The following is a 22,743-nucleotide window of genomic DNA, read 5'->3' on the forward strand; positions in this document are numbered from 1 at the left end:
AACCGAAGACAGCTCATTTTTTTCTGGCCCCAGTCAAGGACGCGGCACAGCTAAGAGAGCTGCAAAACCCTGCCAGGCACTAACGGAATGTGTTAGCTGTCTCTTCTCACAGGTATGGAAGAGCTGCCCAAAGATCCTAGCAGCCCTGGAACCAGGAGTCTTGGAACCAGGAGACTGACTGCTTGGACCCATGATTCTTACTGCAAAAAGACCCCTTCACATCAGGAGGATTCTACTACTGATGATTGGCCTATTTTTTTTTATTTTTATTTAGCTTCATTGTGCTTCTAAACAGCAGGAAAAAAGGACAAGGTGACGTGCTGGCTAACCTCTCCCTTGTCCGCTGCAGCCCCCATTGTGTTATTGGATTTTTTTTTGAAAGAAGCAAAACCAACTCCAAGAAGCAAAACCACTACAGAATAATGTTCTGGTAATTTTCCCCGTAGAAGCTGAACCATGACGGTGGTGGAAAAGAAGAAAAAACGCTCACATTATTGACATTGCCAAAGTCCAGAAATTCCTGACTAAAAGGACATTGAGAACTGACCCTGGTGAAGAAACGAAGAATTGTACACTGGCAGGAAGAAATTTGGGACTCCTGCTGAAAAATGTGGTATTGATTGGATTTTGGGGTTTATTCTACAGGCTGCGCCCTGTGTTTTGGATAAAATTTTTAGCCTGTGTTGCCCTCCCTAATTGGTTTGTAACTGATATTACCCCCCCCCATTACTAACCCCAATTTTCTAGAGCTTACTTGTTTTTTGTTTTTAGAGTTTGAGAAAACTCAGCCAAAAGGTTTGTTGAGTATTCTCAAAGGGGGGGAGTTGATGGTGTTATTAGGCATAAATCTAGGTAATTTAGGAGGATGGCTTTGGGCCTATGTGGCCCAAAGTACCTTTTGTAAAGTGCTTTTGTTAGCCTTATTAGATTTTTGTGAATTTTGTGTTATGTGCTGATATTGGCAGTTGTAAGATTGTTTGATATTAGATGTAGCTTATATTATATAGATAGGCTGAAAGCAGATGTTGTAATTAAAGTTATATGCATGAGAATGTAGCCCCCACGGTGGGAAAGTACAGATAATTGTTCACAGAAGAGACCAGAAGGGTAGGGGCTAGTTAAGAAGTACACCCTCCTAGCTAAATTGATAGTGGGATAGGTTAGTGTCCATGAAAGGAACGGTTTAGCAAGAGGAAATACGGATCGGGCCCAGGCAGGCAGGCAATAGACAGAGAACTTGGAAAGGAAAAAAGGATCGGGCCCAGACGGGCAGGCAATAAATAAAGAGATTAGAAAGCAGGTTGGAAACCTTTGAGGGTGTAGTGGAGAGAAAAGGTTATTAAGCACAAGCTTGAGAATTTTAAATATTTAAGAGGATATTTAGAATGGTGATTTAGTTGAGACAGGTGGTTGTTGGAGTACAAGCGAGTAATTTAAGGCAGAGTAAAAAGTTAACTCTGTGGTTGCTAGAGGGAACAGCAGTTGAATTTTGTAAAGATGCTAAAGAGTAAAGTTTTTGGTGTTTTTGAAATGTTTGTAAATAAATTTAGGCAAAGAGATTAGTTTGTAATTGTTTGGTTATGAACAATTTTGTTGCATTAGCTAAGAATGTATATAGTGCTATGTAATTGAAATTGTATTAGGCTTAAGGGTATATAAGTGGTGATGGGTTTTTTTTTCAGTGTTTAATAGCAGAATTTAAAAGTAAGAAATTTTAAGCTGTGAATAGCTTTGAATTCAGAAGCAAGCCAAGATGCAGTTGTATTACTGTAAATGATTTAATTGATGAAGTAATTCCCCTGTTTTGCCTGAAATTAATAAGGGTATTTGTGTATTTTAAGTAATGATTAATTGCCCAGTAGGGTATATTTGTTTTTGTTTTTTAGCTATTAAAGAAAATTGATGTTAGCTGTATCGTATTTAATGTACCATGCATTTACTATAGAGTTAAAATTTATGTTTTGTGTTCTATGTTTTGTCTTGTGGTGTTTGTTTTCTGGCCAGAATTGTTGTGGTGTTGTTAAAATGTTCATGTGGTTTATGTTGTGTTTTTTCTGCTAGGACCCCCCCCCCCAGTGTCAGTTTGATCACCTGACACATGAGGGATGGATTGGTAATAGAAATTTGTCACAGGTTGGTGTACACTAGAAAAGGGGGGAACCCTGCAGAATTTACACCATTTATTTTGTTTTATTTTGTTTTATTTTGTTTGATGTTGTTGGTGTTATATGTTAAGGACTGCATGGTTATAGGTAGGCTTTATAGAGTTAATTTTGGTTTGTGATAGATTGTAGTGTTATGATGTTATGAGTTGGGAATGTTTTGCTAATGCCTTTTTTTTTCTTTTGATTTTGAATAGAGGGGGCAGATGTGGGAACTTGGCAGATTGGGTATGTGAGAAGCTGAGTTGTTTAGACTTCAAGGACGGGCTAATTAGGCTGTGAACTATGCAGTGAGATGCTGGCCTTGGGCTGGTTCTCATCTGCCAGTAGGCAGTAAACAGGATAATAAATCAGAAAGTTGTACAGGATGATAATTACCCTATGAAGTTGTAGCTGTGCCTGTGTGTATCTTATTAACCAATTAGCAATTGCTTGATTGCCTGCCATAATTGTATATAAGAGCATGCTGGAGAGTAATAAATGACTTTGCTACCAATCACATTGATTGTTGGGCTCTGTCCGTGCCCGCCTGAGAGGCACTGCGACGCAACACCCCCGCCGCCGAATTACCGCTGAAGCGGGACCCGCCGCCGAAGTTCAGCCCATTCTTTGGCAGTAATTCGGCGGCGGGGGGCCCCCGCCGCGAGTCTTCGGGGCACTTCGCCGGCGGGTCCTGGAACGGAAGGGCCCCCAGCCGCCGAATTACCGCCGAAGACCGAGCTGAACTTCGGCGGCGGGTCCCGCTTCAGCGGTAATTCGCCGGCGGGGGGTCCTTCCGCCCCGGAGTGGATGGACCCCCCGCCGGCGAAGACCGGGAGCGAAGAAGCTCCGGGGGCCCTTGCCCCGCAAGAGTTTTCCGGGCCCCCCGGAGCGAGTGAAGGACCCCACTCCAGGGCCCCCGAAAAACTCTCCTGGGGGCCCCTGTGGGGCCCGGGACCTGGGGCAAATTGCCCCTCTTGCCCCCCCCCTCTGGGTGGCCCTGGCTGCAGCCAGAATTTCCTTCACTCTGGCTGCAGGGCCTGGGCTCGCCCAACATGTGACTTTGGCTGTCAGAAAACTCCCCAGCTCCCTTTAAAAACTGATTCTCCCCTCCCCCCATCACTGCCGAGGACAAACTGCGGGGGTCAGCTCTTGCTTAGGGAGGGGGAGTTTGAGCTCCTTACATTGGCTCTGTAGTGAAGCGAGCTCCTAACCAGCAAGGTCACTAATAACACTGGTCTACAATTTTTGAGAAGTCGTCTGCTTCAGAGATAAAATGTGCTATTTATTATGTATTTTGATGTGCTGAATTCAAATATGACAATTAAAACAACTGATTGGCTACTGTTTCTAAGTTATTTAAGTTTTTACATTTGATGTCTATGTATATTGTGTAGATAGTAGAGTTTTAATCATAAATTGTAAACCTAGGTCTTTTCATGTGTTTATGGTTGCTTTACATGATAATATTTCACCTGTCTTATTTATGTAACACTTTAAAAATCAGCAAAAGGGTTATATAAATAAAATTTATTATGAAACAAAAGGCAAAAAACTATTATGTACATAGTTTAGTCCTATTCAGTGTCTACTCAGCGCTTCTTGGCTTGTCTCTTGTATTCATTAAATGGAGCATCTCTTGTCACTGTCCAGCAATAGTCTGCAAGCATTGATGGGCTCCATTTGCCCTGATAGCGTTTCTCCATTGTTGCAATGTCCTGGTGAAATCGCTCACCGTGCTTGTCACTCACTGCTCCGCAGTTCGGTGGAAAAAAAATCTAGATGAGAGTTCAAAAAAATGTATCTTTAGTGACATTTTGCAACCAAGGCTTTTGTATGCCTTGAGGAGGTTTTCCACCAACAACCTGTAGTTGTCTGCCTTGTTGTTTCCGAGAAAATTTATTGCCACTAACTGGAAGGCTTTCCATGCCGTCTTTCCTTGCCACGCAGTGCATGGTCAAATGCATCATCTCGAAGAAGTTCACGAATCTGAGGACCAACAAAGACACCTTCCTTTATCTTAGCTTCCCTTAAGCTTGGAAACCCTAACATCACCTGCCAGGAGATTCCACTGCTGTAGTCTGGAGCGCAACAGCTCTGCCTTACTCTTGGGTAGTTCCAAATCCCTGACAAGGTCATTCAGTTCACCTTGTGTTATGAGGTGTGGTTCAGAGGAGGAAGATGGGAGAAAATGTGGGTCCTGTGATATTGATGGTTCAGGACCAGAAGTTTCATCCTCTTCCTCGTCTGACTCAAGTGAGAATGATTCTGGTGCATCAGGAACCGGCAGTCCTTCTCCGTGGGGTACTGGGCGTATAGCTGATGGAATGTTTGGATAATGCACAGTCCACTTTTTCTTCTTTGACACACCTTTCCCAACTGGAGACACCATGCAGAAGTAACAATTGCTGGTATGATCTGTTGGCTCTCTCCAAATCATTGGCACTGCAAAAGGCATAGATTTCCTTTTCCTGTTCAACCACTGGCGAAGATTTGTTGCACAAGTCTTGCAGCATATGGGTGGGGCCCACCTCTTGTCCTGATCTCCAATTTTGCAGCCAAAATAAAGGAGATAGGCTTTCTTAACCATAGTGGTTATACTGCGCTTTGTGATGCAAAAGTCACTTCACCACAAACATAGCAGAAGTTATCTGCACTGTTCACACAAGAACAAGGCATCTCTGCTCACTTTGGCTAAACAGAAATGTGTCCCTTTGCAAAATCAAACACTGACAAATAAGAGAGCATGACACTGTATGATTTCTAGAGCTGATATAGGGCAATTTGTTCAGCAGAGTGATGTAAGCTTCGTTATGATTGCATCATCCATGACTTCTAGGAATAACATGATGCAATTCATATCATGTATGACGCAATACCAGCTTCAGATTGCATCATTCATTGTTTTGCCTAAAAAGCAAGTACCGTCCAAACCCAGTCATAGATTTATTCATAGATCCAGTCAAAGATGTATTTTAGTCATTTCTGGTTTAAATTGAGATCCCTTCCCTTTATAACTCACTTATCCTCCGCTATTCCCAAGTCGAGGGTCGTATATACTGACCCAATAGCATAACTTGAAAACTAGAGCCAATCAACAATTTGAAGCATCATTTTCGTTCTCAGTGACCCAGAATTAGTAAAGTTTGACTACACTTATTTCAGAAGCATTTTGCCTGTAGAGCAGTCTAATAGCAAGAGGCAAGAGTTTATTTGAACTGAACAAATTCTTTAAAAGAGGCAGGGTGGGGAGTAAACAGAAGCCTAAATTGCAGCAGGTAGCATGTAAGCGGGAAAGTAGAAGTGCTGAGATGGCTTGTGAAGAGCAAGTAACTGAAGGGATATAGACAATCACTAAAAACACTTTATGGAGATCAGAAGCCTGTGAGCAATTAAAGATGACAAGGACATTGCTGAGAAGCTAATATTTTTGTGTGTTCATCTTCTGCCTTTATCACAGAATATGTTGGACAAAGATCTGTCCCAGACCGGTTCTCTTCTATTTACAGAGGTACCATTGGGGCTTGAGAGAGCAGCAGAGGCGGTCCCAGACCAAGCTGATAATTTACAAAGTAACCTCCGCTCCCACTTCTTCGAGCTGGACTTCATCCTGCTCTTAGTAGTACAAAGGCGCTACTGTCAGTCAAAGCCTAACCCCACCCTTTGACCCCTTAAACCCTGCCCACCTATCACCAGAAGTCCTGCCCCATGTGACCCCTCTAAGAGCTCCTCCCACTGCCTTCTACCAATCAGGATGGATTTCACCCCCATAGGACCACCCCGAGAGGAGATTTAACCAATCAGGGGGAGTTCAGGGCAGAGTGACCCATCTGGAAGTGGTTCTTGTGACCCCTCTAAGAACTCCTCCCACCACCCTCTACCAATCAGGTCGGGTTTCAGCTCTTGGGGACCACCCCCAAGAGGAGATTTGACCAACGAGGAAGAAGTCCGGGGTGGGGTGATCCGTCCGGAAGTGGTTCGTGTGATTCCCTCTAAGAACTCCTCCCATCACCCTCTATCAATTGTGATAGGTTTTGGACACATAGGTCCACCCCAAGAGCAGCTTTGACCAAAACAGGGCAGGTTCTGGGACTGGGTGAACTGCCCAGAAGAGGGTGGTGTGACTCCTCGAAGAACTCCTCCCAGTGCCCTCTGCCAATCAGAGCACAGAACCATCACCCCATAAGTCGCAATGTCAGGCAGAAGAGGCCATCTTTTACCAAGAACGTGTGTTTTAGAAATCGTGGAAACATGGACTCCTTCACCACCTCTCTGTTTTAGCCCTGAGAGTCTTCGACCATCCACAGAGAAAGCGCTACATCAGTGACAGTTCTGAGGCGGAGGTGGGAGTGACCGAGGATACGCCGTTAATGGACTTTGTGACTATCTGTGTTTCTGTTACAAGGTCTCTGGCCCTTAAGTGAGCTAAAAGTTTTAATGAAGCATCTTAGTTTGTTTTCAAGGAGCTGTATGTCTTTTAAATAAAAAATAAATACCGTATTGTCCCGAGTATAGGCTGCACTTTTTTCCCCTAATGTAAGTCTTTAAACTAGGGGTGCGGCCTACAATCGGGAGGGGGGATGTTGCCAGAGCGGCAAAGCAGGGAAAAAAATAAAAAACACAGCGCGGCTAGAGCGGGGGGAGGGGGGACGACAAAAAACAGCACGGCTGAAACTGCAAAGCGGGGGAAAAAAAACAACAACAAAAAAACTCGGTGCGGCTGGAGCAGTAAAGCGGCGGCGGCGCCGGGGGGGGAACAAAAACAAAAACAGCGCAGCTGAAGCAGCAAAGCAGGTGAAAAAAAAACAAAGCGGCAGCACAGCCGGAGCGGTAAAGCGGGGACACACACACAAAAAAATAGCATAGCCAGAGCAGCAAAGCAGGGTCGGGGGGGAAAAAACGGTGCAGCTGGAACGGCAAAGCAGGGGAGAAAATAAACCTGCAGCACAGCCGGAGCAGTAAAGCAGGGGGGAGAAAAAAAAACCCACGGCTGGAGCGGCAAAGGTGGGGGACGAGGGGGACAACAGCGCGGCTGGCAAAGCAGGGGAAAAACAAAACAAAAAACCCTACAGGGCGGCCGGACCCAGGGTGCAGGGGGACTCTCTGTGCTACAGAGTGCACGCCTCGTCTAGTGGGGGGGAGGGAGAGGGAGCGGGGGGGGAGAGAGAAGGGGGGCGGCCAGCGCTTCAGCGGGGAGCTCACCCCACGGCCCCGATTGCCGTGCTGTCTTCCGGGAGGGCTCCGTGCTGCTCGGGTCGGCCGGGCGGGACGCCCGCGGGCGGCCCGGTGGTGTTGGCGGCCGGGCGCTCCCCTCCTCCGCACCCTACCGGGCGGCCAGAGCAGCAAACAAAACAAAAAAAAAGCGGCCGTGCCACCCTAGGATTGGGCGGAATGCCGCCCCCTAGAATCTGCCGCCCCAAGCACCAGCTTGCTCAGCTGGTGCCTGGAGCCTGCCCTGGCTGGAGAAGCCCACAAGTTACCGCTATGACATCCCTGTGAGGCATCCGTAGCTCCCCATGCTGAGTTTGGAGCATTACGTCCCTGTGAGGCATCCGTAGCTCCCCATGCTGACTTGGGAGCATTACGTCCCTGTGAGGTATCCATAGCTCTGCATGCTGACTTGGGAGCCGAGGGTGTTTGTTTACTTTTACTGGTATTATCTCGGGAGGATACGGTATATGGTATACAGGTACCGGTATTTCCAGCGGTCGATATTAGATCAGATGATTCTATGAGTCTTTGGTTTTTATGATTCTTGTATTTACGGTACCGGTATTTACCATACTTGTGAGCAGTTCACTGTGGGGGTGAATAAAGGGAATGGGAGGGGCTTAAGTTGAGAGCGGGTTATCGGCTGTGACACAACGTGAGATAAGTGGTGAGGAGGGGGTTGTGTGATGAAGAAGGGGGCTGAGAGGAGGTTGTTAATAGGGTGAGTAGTGGGCACTGTGTGAGGGAGAGGGAGAGGTAGGCTGAGAGAATAAGGAGGTGGCTAAGAGGGTAAGGAAGGGCCGTGTAAAGGAGAGGGGGCTTAGAGGGTGAGGGGGCTGAGAGTTGAGGATGAGGTTGGTTTTTTTTGTACAGGGGCTAACTTAAAATACCAATATGGCTGATCATGTGGAGATTTGAAATTCAACCAGCCAAGGGAAAAGGCGAAGTTACGATTAAAACTTTAAGATAAATGTCTTAAAATACGCTGAACAAACAAGCAATAGGGAAGCTGTCAGAAAATACGACGTAGATGAGAAAAATGTACGTAGATGGAAGCTGATGCAGAAGAAACTAGAAAACTCGGCTTCTACGAGGAAATCGTTCAGAGGGCCTAGGAAAGGCAGGTATTGTGAAGTTGATGCAGCAGTGCTTCCCTTCATTCAAGAGCAAAGAAAAAATGGAATGCCTGTCACCCGAAAAATCATACAATTGAAGGCATTAGAAATTGCCAGTGAATTAAAAATTCCCAGGCATGAATTTAAAGCAAGCCTTGGATGGTGCCGTAGATTTATGCTCAGAAATAGCCTCTCTCTAAGACGCAGGACAACACTTGCACAAAGACTACCTGTTGACTTCAATGAAAAGCTGCTTGCATTCCAACGGTATGTCATAGAGCTCAGGAAAAAGCACAACTATCCATTGAGCCAAATTGGAAATGCCGATGAAACTCCCGTTTTCTTTGATATGCCAAGTAATACAACCGTGGATCAAAAAGGAGCAAAATCCATTCTTATGAGAACCACAGGCAATGAAAAATTACGTATCACAGCAATGTTAGCTGTTACAGCTGATGGTCATAAGCTGACACCTTATGTGATACTTAAAAGGAAAACTATGCCGAAGGAAAGTCTTCCAAGAGGCTTAATTGTCAGATGTCATGAAAAGGGATGGATGAGCAAGGAGCTGATGAATGATTGGCTATCAGTTGTTTGGAAGAGTAGGCCTGGTGCTCTTCTTGCAAAAAAAGCAATGCTGGTATTGGATGCATTTAAAGGACATTTAACACCTGATGTAAAAAGTAAGATTGCATCCTTGAAATCAGATCTGGTAGTAATACCAGGGGGTCTGACATCCCAACTCCAAGTGCTTGATGTTGTTGTCAACAAGCCATTTAAAGACCATCTACGGCAGCAGTATTCTGAATGGCTTGTGGCTGGAGATCATGCCCTCACACCAAGCGGCAAAATTAAGAAACCATCAGTGGATTATTTCAGCGTGGGCAATGATATCTTCAGAATCAATCATCAAAGGATTCAAAAAATGTTGCCTGTCAAATGCATTGGATGGTAGTGAAGATGATGTATTGTGGGAAGATCAGAAAGAAGTGGATCAGGAGAATGATGAAGAAAACAGTGGGAGTGATGTAGAAAGCACTGGAAGTAGTGATGAAAACCTGAGCAGATACCGGTATTGATGGAGAGACAGGCAGTGAAAGTGACTAAAATTTCTCAGAGGGATGACTTAAGAACATTTGCTAATGTTGTTGATTGTTGTGCAGGGGAGAGGGTGAGAACTGTTCCCATCAGTCTCCTTGTTGTCCATTCCTTTTCCCTTCTTTATTTACAGTATAACTACAAAATAGTTTTCAATATTTCTGAGTATATAACATATGCCGTCAAAAGCAGGACTACCAAAAGTGTTAAAAGTGTTAAAAATACTGGTACATGTCTTCCTATTCATTAAATAAAATACTGTTTTACTGTTCTACTAATGTGTATATTTTCTTTAAGTTAAAAAAAGTTAAAAATTTAATTTTTTTAAAATAGCACCAAACTTTAAGGGTGCGGCTTATAATCAGGAGCGGCCTATATTCGGAACAATACGGGTATTCTATGGGCATATTGCTGTTTTGGGGGATTTCATGAGCCCAGTTTGTACAGAGTGGAATTGGGCCAATAACAAAAAAACAGTTTTAAATTTCGACCCTCTGATTACAAACCTTGCTTCCCTCTGACATTTAAGAGCCCCAGTTTCAGGACCCCGTGTGTTGAAATTCGATCAACAAGAACATTTGGTTCTTCAACCTCAGACTTCTCCGAAGGAGGTTCAAATCCACTTAGAGGGCATGAATATCTCTCACATTGAACCTCTAAGCGCTCCCTTGATTGGAACTAGCCATAAGGGTTGGGATGAATGGGTAACCTGGGGATAAGTCTCGCTGTTCCTCGCTGTTATCCAGGAAGAGGGGTCTGTTATTGTCTATGTTGGTAAAGCCTGTGTATGTGTAAGGACAAGATGTAATATTGTGTTGATTAATGAACATTGGATCCAACCCACAGTGCCTTACATTAATTGCTGTTGGTAGCTGTGATATTAAGTTTACTGTGCCTATATGGACTGTACAACATTTAAATGCTGATCCTGAGCTCTACAAGGAGGTTTCCCCCATTTCACTGGGAGTGGGTCTCATTGCCATGAAGGTAAGAACACAGGCCATCACTCCTGGTGGGAGACTTTGCTTGGGTGGAGCCCCAGTGCAACAGGTCTTTTGAATCTCATGCTTCACCCCATTGTGGTGATCACTGGTTTCCAAATTATACAAGCGATTGGTCTGGTTCTGCTGATTTATTGGATACAACGACTGATGCGGCAGCTGCAATGGATGGAAGATCAGAGCCGGTACCATGGCATAAGGCTGTGATGGGGATACTCGCTCAGCACAAGCACCCCATCAACAGGGGGACTTGATACCAGTCAGCTCTGTGTTCTTGGGGAACCAGGGTGCAGTATCCAGCCTGACTCATGAAAGACACACACACACACTCCTCCACCGGCCTCTGCTTAAACCAAAACCCATCAGAGGAAAAAACTTGCAGAGAGCAGTGAAGGGTGTATAGGAGACACACCTAGACCCCTCCTGACACGGGTGACAAGACTAAGACATCGCCATTAGCAGAGACAAGACCCTTAGCCTCATCTGCATGAAAGATGGGACAGGGAGACATCTCAATTTGCATACAGAATGGAGAACAGAGAACCGCACTGAACTCTGGGACCAGAAAAAGCAGAGACGCACTGCATCATGGGAATCTCTGCTCCAGATGTTAATGAACCTATGCCTGCCCACACCCAGCTCAGCAGTCATCAGACCAATTCTAGTAAGGAATCCTTGACTGATGTCCAAAATACTGAAGCAGCCTAGTTGCATTGTGAGTTCCCTGGAAGATAACATCACCCATAGCCAAGAGTGATCAGCTCCTATTGTCTAGCCCAGGGGTCGGCAACCTGTCAGAAGTGGTGTGTTGAGTCTTCATTTATTCACTCTAATTTAAGGTTTTGTCTGCCAGTAATACATCTTAATGTTTTTAGAAGGTCTCTTTCTATAAATCTATAATATATAACTAAACTATTGTTGTATGTAAAGTAAATAAGGTTTTTAAAATGTTTAAGAAGCTTCATTTAAAATTAAATTAAAATGCAGAGCCCCCCAGAGCAGTAGTCAGGACCTGGGCAGTGTGAGTGCCACTGAAAATCAGCTCACGTGCTGACTTTGGCACGTGTGCCATAGGTTGCCTACCCCTGGTCTAGCCTAAAGAAAACCCTTGAATCATCACTTTACCTAGAAACAAATCTAGTGTTTTCCCTTGAACCATTGTATTTTCTCTACAAAAACCCCTACTCACCCTCCAGCAAGTGTTCTGATGCATAGCCCCAAGCTCTGCATCAGTTCCGCTGGGACTCCATCTCCTGACTGATCGTGCTGGGGGCTCTGCCTGTCTCCTGCCCTCAGGACCCTGAACTACCACCATCACCTGGGAACCCCGACCAGTTCCAGCTTCAGGGAGTGGTGAGATCCCTTCTCTCTCTCTCTCTCTCTCGTTCTCTCTCTCTCTTTTCCTCTCTACCTTACGTATTAACCTTTAATTATGTATGTTCTGTTGCTTTAGCCCTCCTTGTGTAGTGATCTCTATTATTCAATAAATAACTTGTATGGTTAAGCTGGTTGCTTCTCTCTCTTTCTTTTATGTTATTAGCTTCCCCCATTCACTCTACAGGAACACGTCTTTTACCTAAGCTAAAGACCCCTGCAGCGCTCAAAATCCTGTGGGGTTTGCTCATCAAGTAGCTTACTGCAAGGACAATTGTGATGTGAGAGTGGGGATAGGGATGTGCTGAATCTGGGACACAAGGGTAACAGTTTGAAAGTGCTGCTTGACCCAGTCCATGGAGCCCAGGCGCATAGAAGGAGATGCAGCTTGAAAGTGCTGCTTCATCCAGCCCTAGATTCCCTCCATCCAAGTACATTTCTTGGTGTTGTCCGTCTGTGTCTTTGTAAAACAGGCCGGTGGAAAATTGCGTGGCGAGAATGTCATCGCTGTAATTGAGCACCGATTCTAGAAAGGCCCTGTAAGGGTAACAGTTGTTGCTTTGGCTTATGAGGCAGTCACCCAGCGTGACATCCAACTGACTGAAAATAGAGGCCACGGGGTAATTCACCAGGCCCACCGCGGCGTCCTTGGCGAGTTCAGTTCCGTCTCCTTTTACAATCTTGCAACTCAGGTACAGCAGTGTGTTGTTTAAATCCATATCATCTATGCCATTCCCTGCTATAAAAAAGTCAATGGGGGCAGACTCTGTAAACGGCCAATAGAGGCGGCACCTCAGTGTAGATGCTTTTCTCGATGCTGGTCTGCGCAGGGGCTATTTGGTAAAAGTCTAGTTCAGATTTGATGCACTCTTCAGACCCGCAGCGAACAAAAGCCATGTTGATTAAAATCTCTCTCTTTTACCAGGCAGAGACCATCTCCTCTTTCGCCCAGGCTTCCTCTTGGACTTTCGCTTATGGCCGGCCCTGCGTGTCAAAGCCCTTCTTTAAAAGGGTTTTGGGGGACCTGTGTGTCACGGGTATGAGGCATTTCTCTTTCTCTTCCTCCTTTTAATGTACATCATCCCCGATCCTTCCTGTGAGGCTGTATTCCCCACTTTCTCCAGAACAGCGCGGCAGACATGACCTACCAACCACACCTTTAGCTATGTTTTGAGCAGCGGTTTTTACGTGGGGTTTAATAATCTCTAGCCCCCTCCTCAAAAGCGGTACGGCCTTTCAAAAGAGACTATGAAATATTCCACCCACACCAGCCCCATACATCATGGGAGCCCCGTGATATCCAGGAAGGGTGTATCCAGTCTGGGCTTTGTAATAGTTCCTGTAGATGGTGGGGTGGTCGTAATTTTTTAAGATCGCCAGAATAGCGTTTTGCTTTTTAGAAACCTCGCTCTCTCTGCGGATGCAGATGCAGCTTGACGATCACCTTGCCGAAGCGAAATGAGACGCATCTGTTCTGATCTGTCTTTTTTTCAGTGGTGATGGTGTCAATGTGGTGTTTACTGACAGGGACGTAATGAGGCTTCTTGGGCTGACTGCCGCCTCTACAGGTATTTAAGCACCAGGCCTAGGATACCTGCTCAGCACCTGGCTGGGTTCTGCCTAGTGAGCAGCTGGCAGGGTCAGCCTCTGACAGAACTAATGCCCATGAGCATAGCTGGGGCTGGGGTGGGGTCGGGGTCAGCTGCTCTGTGGGTGTAGGAGCTCTTGGAGCTGCCACTTGCAGGGGGCTGGCAGCAATCCTTGGGAAAGATGGTTAGTGCTAGGTCTGCAATGTGACTTCCTGGCATATGCCAGGCTGGGTTCTGCAGAGTTAGCACCAAATAAGGCTCGGATCAACCCCCAGCCTCGCCCTTGGCTGGGGCGGCTCAGAGTCCCTGCCGGCGGCACCGCAGCTCGTGAGGGAGTAGGGGGAAAGTTTCCTCCAGCAGCCGGGTCTCCCATGGGAGGTTGTTTCCCTCCCTCTTGTGGAGTCCACCCCCTCTCTGCTTGCCACTGCCCCCAGCCTGCCAGGAACCACTCACTTCTGACTCCCAGACCCTGCTGACCAGCCATGGCTCCTGCCCGGGCCAGGATGGCAACACCTCATGGGGCAGGGAGGTTCACACTATGGGAGAGGATACCCCAGAACCAGCCCCGAGGGTTTTCTCCCTGCTCCTACACTCTCCAGGTCACTCCAACTGGGTTCTGGCTCCCAGCCACCGTGCGATGTGGCTGCTGCCCCCTGCCCCTAGAACCCCTCCCTGATTCCCCCCCGCCCCTCCTCCCAGCACAGCACTACCCCTCAGCTGGGACTTACAGCAGGGCGGGCGGTCCAAGCCTGCTGCTCTTCTCTAGCTTCAATTCTCCATCATGTATCCTAAGGGAAGCAGGTGGGCCTGGTTATTTAACAGCATGCAGGGCGACAGCCACCACTTGTATTTCTGTCCTTCAAGGTGTCCCCGGCCCCCAATCCACCCAGGCAGAGGAGGGGAAGGAGCTGGGTGGAGAGTCAGTCCCCAAGATTATTGGGATCATTTTGCCTTTGGCCTCGTGCCCCACAAAGGCCAGGAGAGAGGTGTTGTGCACACAAGCCCCACGGGGAGTTGGCATGAAGCACAGTGTGGCAGAGCTGCTGCCCTGGCTCTTTGCCTGCATGGCTGGTGGTAGCTGGGGTGGGCAGGGCTGGGGCTTCCTGTGAATCTCTGGCCTCCCTGTACAGGCTGCAGGGGGACCTGGCAGGGGCCAGTGCCTCGGGGGTGGGGGGATGGGGACCAGGGTGAGACCTTTGCGAGGGAGGATCTCTCCCTCGGGCCTGCTCCTGCTGCAGGTGCTGGGCTTGTCCAGGGCCAGGACAGAGAGACCCTCTGGCAGCAGAGCCCTCCCGCATCTGGCTGCAGGGAGTCTTGGTTCCCGCTTTGTCCCAGGGAGGTGGGAAGGTGTGTGGGGGGAGGCGGGTGTGTGTGTGTGCAGGCAGAGGCGGCCAGCCCCTCCCCCCGTTGGCAGTGTGCATGTGGCACTGGGCCCCAGGCTCATGGGGCAGGGAGGGATAATAGGAAGTAGAGCTCCAGCTCTTTTCTTACCGATCAGCTGTTGGGCAGCTGCTGCTCTCAGGGCAGCCTTCTTGCTCAGCCTCCCTGGGCAGTCCTGGAGCTGGGAAGCCAAGAACCCAGTTAGTCCCAAGCCACACATCCTCCCCAGGCTGAGGGGAGCTGCCTGCTAGGGAGGTGAGGAACCCCTGGCTGCCAGAGCCCTCTCCCCCTTGACTCCTCCCATGGGACAGAGCTGACTTGTAGGGGAGCCATCCGCAAGGGCGGGGGAGGGCTGAGTCAATGGGGGGCAGCACCTTGTAAGGGGTGGCCATTCTTGGGGTGGGCAGGGAACGCTCGGGTTTTTGGGGTTTTTTTGGTTCAGTAGGGGAGAGGTTTTTTGTTGTTTTTGTTTTGGGGGCGTGGTGCTTGGGGGAGGGTGTTTCGGGGGGGCGGCCCTCTTTTTTTTGCTTGGGGCGGCAAAAAAGTTAGAGTCGGCCCTGCCTGGAGCAGGGAAATCCTCTGTGCCTAGGTCCTCCCACCGCCCAGTCCTGCAGGGCCCACGCCCCAGAGCTCACTCACCAGGGTCCTGCAGGCTTCGCTCAGGAAGGTGGGGATGTCGGGGGCCGCTCCCTCGGCCAGCTGGCTCCGCACGAGTGTGCGCAGGGGCTGGTAGCTCAGGAAGGGTGCGCAGTGCAGCAATGCCACCCTGCACGCCTGCCGGAGAGGGCGAGAAGGGAGCTGGGTGAGTTTCCCTGAGCACAACGGGCTGCCAACTCGCAGGCTCTGCATGGCTTGGGGAGACTCCACTGTGCCGGAGCAGCAAGGAGCCAGCTCTTTGCAGAACCTCCTCTGACCTGGCGGTTGTTCCCCAGGCCCCCACAGCCCCCATCTCCAGCTTGGCTGGGTTGAGAGGAGCCAGGCCCGAGTGCTGGGGCCGGAGAGGGACACTCCTGGAGCAGGGAAGGGGCCATTCCCTGGGGGTCCCTGTTGGGTGGTTAACAGCACTGCCTGGTGACCAACGTGCCAGCCTCCCCTCAATCCCAGGCACTACTGGGGGCTGCTACTCGGCGGAGGGGAGATTGCTGCAGGAGGCTGGTCATTCCCAGGCAGGAGCTAGCACACAGGTGAGGGCAGGGCAGCAGCAATGGAGACCCAGTCGGCCTCAGCGACCTGCCCTTCCCTGAGGCCCTGCTTGGGTTAGGTCACTTGCTAGGGGCCAGAGATAGACCTGGGCCTGGCCACTAAACAGGGCAGGCTGTAAAATGGAGCCACGGCCTCGGAGAGGCTGGCTGGGCAGGGAGGCTGGAGGCGCCTGTGGGGAATGGAGGAGGAGCAGGAAACCTCACAGATCTACCCCACAGCTACACTCTGAGGGCTGGCAGAGCTCTGTGGGGGGTGGGGGAGGGCTGGATTAGTGGGGGGTCCTGGGTGCCACAGGGCAGCACTGAAGAGATCTGGGGCTTGGAGGGGGGAGTTTGCACCACCCTTGCCATGTTGTTAGAATGCCCCCAGCAGCCACCCCTGCCCCTATGAGCCCTCAGCTGCACTCACCTGGGCAACCTGGGGGTCCCCGTCTTGTAGGTGGATGAGCAGCGTCCCCATGCTCTTCTCCACCTCAGCCTCGAAGCGGGATGACCTCTTGGAAACAAATTTGGTGAGCTGGCCAAAGAGCTCTATGGAGGCCCGCCTCAGGCTGCTGTTCTCCTGCAGACAGGGGGTTCAGGGTGGTTAGGGGGGACAGGCTCAGGCCCTCACATGCTTTGGGAATCAGCCTGGCAGCTGCAGAGCCCGGAGAGGTTTCAGCTAGTTCAAACGACAGGACAATTCTCTGCAAACTCCTCTCCTTCCTGCTGGGCCCCAGGATGCCGAACAATTGTGGGCCCAGGGCCCAAGAATGGTTCTATCCCTGCCTCCCCTGGCAGAGGAGCTGAGCTGCCCCACAAATCCAGGAATGTGCCTGCCTCGGACACTGAGCCCCCTCCGTGTGAGGGCAGGTCCTGAGCATCTCCCCCTGTGGGGTGCCCTATAGCACCCTGGGGCCTGCCCTGCTTGGTACTTACATCCTCAAAGAATGTTCTCGCCTGCATGGCCAGCGGAACGGCAACATGCGCCTTCAGAGGCGCCTTGGGATCCCGCAGCATCCAGCAGAGCCCTTCCGTCGCGTCCAGAATGGCGCAGGGGTCGCAGGATTGGCATACGCCGTGGACAAAGCTCGCCAGAATCTGGTCTCTCTTCTTCCTAACCTGCAGACAAGGGGTTGGACGCCGCTCGGTGAGTAATGATCTGTCAGCCTGAGTGTAACCACAGTCCGGTCAAGTCAGCCTACAGCCCAGTCTTCTCCATAGGAGCCATAAGCTGAGGAGAAGGGGAACCAGGAGCTTCCTACCCAGCCCTCTCTGCCTAGTATCCTGCCATTCCAGACCCACCTTGTCCGGGAACGTGGTCACTGCATTTCTAAGGCCATGCAGCGCTCTGCCACGAATGTGGATGTTGCCGTCTTCTGTCTGCTGCAGCATGGCCTTCAGCACCTGCTTCCGCATGGCCTTGGGCTCATTCTCCATCAGCAGGGGGCTGCCGAGGAACTAAAGGGAAGAAAAGGAGCTGTCAGAGAGGGCTGGGCGAGGCCAGTGGCAGGAGCAAGGGCAAGGGAGTATGATCAGGGCCCAGGAGGTGACTTAGATCCGTACCGACTGCTGTTCACGAGGGGCTGGCTTCAGCTGAGCTTAATGGAAGTGATATGTGCAGGGCAGAGCGCTCCCTCCGGTTCCAGTGGGGTGCTCTCAAACTGCACCACAGATCCCCCGGCAGAGGGATTAATTTACAAGCAATACACCACCAGGACCATCCCTCATTGGCTAACCAGCTATTGGCCGCCTGTTCCATCAGCTACTGGGCCTGGTTAGCCCTCCCCCCTGGTCCTCCAGGCTCACCTCTGCAAACAGGGCGGTGCAGGCCATGCGTTCGCCTTCGTGGCTGGCCTGGAGGCTGGGAAGGAGAAGCTGTGGGATGCTCTTCAGGGCCAGGTTTGGGTGGCTCACTATGGCTCTGGGAGAGAACAAGAGCTCATGTTGATGAGTGCATGCCAGCCCTGCACATGCCGGAATCTGGCCCGGTCCTGGCCACCCCCTCCCATCTCTGCCCCACTGCGAGAACGTGACTCCTCCAGCCTCTGTCCTCACCTGCTAAGGAGAGTGAACCCCTCGGGCTGAGCCTCCTCCAGCAGCTGCCAGCCTTGCTCCTGGTCCATTAGTTCCACAGCTGGCTGACTGCCCCTGAGGCGCAGCACCCGCGCCAGGGCCTGCACGGCCATGCTGGGAAGAGAAGGAGGCAGGAGATGGTGATGCGGGGATGCCTGCTCTCTGGGTGGGGTGGGGGGGCAGGACTCCCTTGCTGCAGCACTGAAGGGATCAGGGTGAGAATAGAAGCTGCCCCACTTCTGCCTTTGGTTCTCCCCCCGAAACTGTGGGGGCAGAGGGGCGTGTCTGTAGATGTGACCTTCGCTCTCCTCCAAAGATGTGAAAATTGCCCCTCCCCCCAGGATACTGACCCTGGGGAGAAAAGTACAGGCAGTGCCCCCTGCTGTCCTGAGCCCTGCCCCCCAGGGCCCACTGCAGAAAAGGGATGAAGTGGCTCAGTGACAGGTCCGGCCTGTCCAAAGCCTTCAAAGCAGACAGTAAATAGAGACAGCAGCCAGCTCTGCCCTGCTCCCCAGCTCTGCTCCCCCTGCCCCCTGGCTCAGCTCCCTCATCACCCTGCTGAGCTGCCCACTCTGAGGAGCTCTCTGGCTCCCTGAGTATCCGGGGGCAGCTCTGCCTGCTCCTCAGCACAAGAAACCTGACTGATCTGAACCCTCAGTCCCCTGAAGGCGTTGGGGGTCCCTGGACAACGAGGGTCCAAGCAGGAAGCTTCCCCCTCCTAGGGGCTAGCACAGACACTACGTGAGTGCTGGGATCCATCAGCCCCACACATTACCTGCGTGGACTGGTGTCACTGGGCCGGTCCTGCTGGACTCCTAAGAGGTGTTGTGCCGGGGGGCAGGCGATGGCGAGGAAGCAAGAGGCGAACAGGTCGTCCTCGCGTCCCTCCAGGGTGTCCCCTTGCCCCAAGGCCCCGATCAGCTCCCACAGGCCGTATGTGGTCTGGAAGGGAAAAGATACAGTCAGAAGACCGTGGCCGTGCGCAGAATGGAGCCAGGAAAGGGGGCTGAATGCCAGCGATGGGAACTTACCGCCGGGGGCAGCTGGGCTGGCTGGGGGCAGCTCCTGTCCTGGGTCTGTCCAGGGTTAGCCCAGCCCTTCTCCGGGCTGTCGTCCAGCAGGATGTGCAGTACCTCCCTGGTCAGCATGGGGTCTGCACCCAGGAACCTCCAGATGGCCTTGATGTGGCTGTGACGGACAGGGGGACAGGCAGGTAAGGAATTAACACAGAGGACGAGCCCAGCTGGGACACACTGGGGATGATGCCCTCTGAGGGGCGATGGGCCAGAAGCAGCAGGGAAAGCAGTGACTCCAGGCTCAGGGGTGGGGGCTGGTGTGAGGAGGTGCCCATCCTTGGGTGGGGGCTCAGGCTCGGGGCTGGGCTGGATCTCCTGAGCTGAGGGGGCAGAGAGTGGGTGCTGCAGGAAAGGAGAGCAGGAGCTCCTTCCCCATGGGGCAGGGGGTTCAGGAGGAACAAGGCTCCAGTTCTGGCCATGCCATGGCTCTGGGGTGGGGGGTTTGGAGAAGGCTGTAAATGGGCTCCGTGCTTGTCGGCTCTGGGCAGGATGCAGGGAAGGCGCTGCTGGCCCTGGGGAACCTGGCAGGCTGGTGAATTGGGGAAGACCAGCCTCTAGAGGTGGGATGAGGTGTCTAAAAGTGTGAGGGGATGGGGAAAGGACCGGGCTGGGATTCTTGTGGGGGCGAGGGCATTTCCCAGCTGGGGGGAGGGGGTGCCCCTGTGGGGACATGCTCAGTGTAGGGGCGTCTGTGGGGAACGATGTAGTTAGGCTGGCCCCTCTCCTGCCTCAGCCTGGAGGAATGCCCTGCCGGGAGCAGGGGGCCATGCTGACAGAGGGGGTGACCCTGCTCACATGGGGTCTCTCCTGGTCTGTGTTGTGATGAGGGGCCCTGGAAAACTGTTCTGGCCTCCAGCCAGCCAAGCCATTGCACAGCTGAACCGGGAGGGGGTGGACTGGTCAGCAGTGCACAGAACCAAGTGGGGGAAGGTGACAGCTGTGTTAGGAATAGCTCAGCTTGGGGAGCCCTGAGCCAGGGGTCCCAGAGCACACGGAGCCCTCCAAGAGACAGGGAGGCTAATGGTGACCGCACGCCGGGGCAGGGCTGTTCCCTGGAGGCCTGTGTGCAAGGGGAGGGTCTGTGCTGTGTGTAACCATGGTGCTGTGGAGTGACCCCATTAAGGGGGGCTCGGAGGCTGGAGGGGGGTGTTCTATCCTTTCCCCAGGGCCGGCACTCACTGTTTGTAAGGCCAGGGCATCTTCAGGAGGATGCTGACCGCGGTCTTGGTGTGCTGCCTGGCCAGTAGGTGGAGGATGTCTCTTGTCCCATCACTCAGCCGCCCCCCCCGGGGTGGGCTCAGTGTGTAGGAAAGAGCGGCTTGGAGATCCTGCACCTGTGGAAGCAAAGCAGGGGCTGAGACCTTATCCCCGCTGTGGGTGGCTGGCAGGCAAGGGCCAGGAGGAGCTGGGCAGGCTCAGAAACAAGTCAGCGGTCACATGGCCTGGCAGAGGCCATGGATAAACTCTCCTAGCAAGTGACTGAGCCAATTAGGTTCTGCATTTGGTACCTTGAAACCCTCCCCTGTGATCCAGCTCCATATCACTAAGGGTCCCTGTAACAGGATGGACACCAGCTCCTGCCCTGAGGGGCTTAAAACAGCCCTAGGAAAGGGCTGTGGCAGGAGAAAGCAGCTGCTGGGCTGATTGGGGGAAGCAGCCTCAGCTGGGGGCCATGCACCAATCAGGATCCAGCTGGCCCTATAAAAGGCCACTGAGCCAGGAGCTGGTACAGTCTCCCTCTATCTTCAGAGAGAGAGGCCTGGCTGCTGGGAAGCTCAGGATACCTAGAGAGAGGCAAGGCTGGGGAGCTCTAGGTTGGCAACTCGCTGGGGTGCAGGGCCTTGTGTAAGGCCCCATAGAGGCACTGGGTTGCAGGGAGAGGCAGCAGGTCCAGACCCAGCCTTGCTTATGATGCACGGCTCACACTGCAGTCTGCCCTAGGGTGCAGGGGCTAGTTGGGGACCGGCAGTAGCCTATGACTAGGGTGAGGGTGGGGGTTCCCTGGGGAGGGGAGACTCTGAGACTGAGGGGTGTACTGCCAGGGGGCAGCACCCTAGTTAAAGAGGCACTGGGGTCCTGGGAGGGACACAGGGCCAGCGGTAAGGCAGATCACTGGCCTGCAGAGGGTGCTCTGATGGCTGGAGAGCTACTTCCTGACAATGACCAGCAGGAGTTGCCATGGGGTGAACCCACATTGCTACAGTCCCAATCCTGCTGCCCAGTGACACCCCACCTCCCGGATATCCCGGCTGTACCTCCCCTTGTGACAGCACACCTGGGCTGCTTCAGCACCAGAGTGGGATCTAAGCGTCTGGGATGCATTTCCATGCCTTACGTCAATCTGTGTCCACTGGGCAAAGAGTCAGTGACACTGGGGACCCCACTGCAGGCTCTGTTCCTCCAGCTGAGGGATGGGTCTGGAAATAGGGCACATTTTCCAGGGAGTGAGCCGGGCAAGCCAGACTCCTGGGATCGAAGCCTGCAAAGGATTACAGGCCGTGCCTAGCGTCTGCCCGGCAGACAGGGCATGGATGGGTCCCATTGATCAGTGGTGGTGAGAACGGACGTCTCCCCTCCACATCCTCCCTCAGGCCCCAGGAATTCTAGGCACGGGGCAAGATGGAGCTGCCCGAGATGTCCAATGCCCAGCCATTACTTGGCCCTGTAGCTCTGATTTTTGCTGTCTCAGCACCGCCTCCATGACGCCCGCCAGCTGCTCAGCACACTCCCCCTTCTCCAGCAGGCCCACCAGCAGGGTGAAGCTGAAGGGCATGAGGTCACGGGACTGCAGATGTTCCGCGATGAGCTGCAGGGAAAGGCACAGGCCGAATGTGAGCAGCGAGCCCCGGCCCGGGGAGGTGGGTTTGCTCTTCAGGGAACGGGGACAGAGGCACTGGCAGCCTGTGCCCAGGGCTATGTGAGTGGGCATTGGATGCTCATACCCAGGAATTTCCATCTGCCGGCTCCTCATCGAGGGAAGGAGACAATAACCCCCCTTTCCCATGTGCAGGTCTATCTCTCCAGCCACAGTCTCTTTTACTCACCATAGCAACATAGGCAGGGCTCTCTCTGCAGCTGGCATCCTTCTGCGCCTTGCTCAGCACGGTCACCACCGCCCCTGTCTTGTTGTACACGACGGCTGCACGAGAAACCAGCAGCGCTCAGGCAGAGCTCTCAGGCCAGATTCTTCCCCCTTCCCGTCGAGCCAGGTCAGAGGTGCCAAAGAGCCAGACTCTGGGCGCAGCTGGGGTGAGCTCTCAGCTGGCCCCTGGGCCAACTGCCCACCTATCACCCTGATGTAGAAGGTGTGTTGGGGCTGGGGTGGGATCAGGGGAGGGCCCAGATGGTCCTGGGCACCTGGTGAAGGGCAGATACCAGGTCAGCCCAGTAGATACCAACCCACTTCTGCTCTGTGTCCCCCTGGTCAGGGCTGCGATGAAGGCGCCATGTTCTCTCTGCAGCCCTGCTCGCTAGGTAACGGCCGGGGCTGTGAAGGCTGAG

General features: G+C 52.0%; 1 protein-coding gene across 9 annotated transcripts in view; it reads right to left on the minus strand.

Annotated features, from left to right (window-relative positions):
* LOC120373746 (maestro heat-like repeat-containing protein family member 1) overlaps positions 1-22,743 on the minus strand; it is a 33,801-nt gene that overhangs the window by 5,600 nt on the left and 5,458 nt on the right. For 5 of the 9 annotated variants that reach the window (XM_039492562.1, XM_039492567.1, XM_039492561.1 and 2 more), the window contains 12 exons: positions 22,287-22,381; positions 21,899-22,048; positions 20,422-20,576; positions 19,198-19,354; positions 18,942-19,108; positions 18,149-18,280; positions 17,900-18,014; positions 17,396-17,551; positions 17,030-17,212; positions 16,521-16,673; positions 15,549-15,683; positions 15,021-15,090 (listed from right to left, as the gene is read on the minus strand). In XM_039492562.1, coding sequence (XP_039348496.1) covers positions 15,021-15,090; positions 15,549-15,683; positions 16,521-16,673; positions 17,030-17,212; positions 17,396-17,551; positions 17,900-18,014; positions 18,149-18,280; positions 18,942-19,108; positions 19,198-19,354; positions 20,422-20,576; positions 21,899-22,048; positions 22,287-22,381 — 1,668 coding nt within the window. Of the gene's footprint in view, positions 1-14,257; positions 14,318-15,020; positions 15,091-15,548; positions 15,684-16,520; positions 16,674-17,029; positions 17,213-17,395; positions 17,552-17,899; positions 18,015-18,148; positions 18,281-18,941; positions 19,109-19,197; positions 19,355-20,421; positions 20,577-21,898; positions 22,049-22,286; positions 22,382-22,743 lie in introns of all 9 variants that reach the window. The other 4 variants (XM_039492566.1, XM_039492565.1, XM_039492564.1 and 1 more) reach the window with 4 other exon arrangements.

This window comes from Mauremys reevesii, linkage group 10 (assembly GCF_016161935.1).
Source record: "Mauremys reevesii isolate NIE-2019 linkage group 10, ASM1616193v1, whole genome shotgun sequence".
Lineage (NCBI taxonomy): Eukaryota > Metazoa > Chordata > Testudines > Geoemydidae > Mauremys > Mauremys reevesii.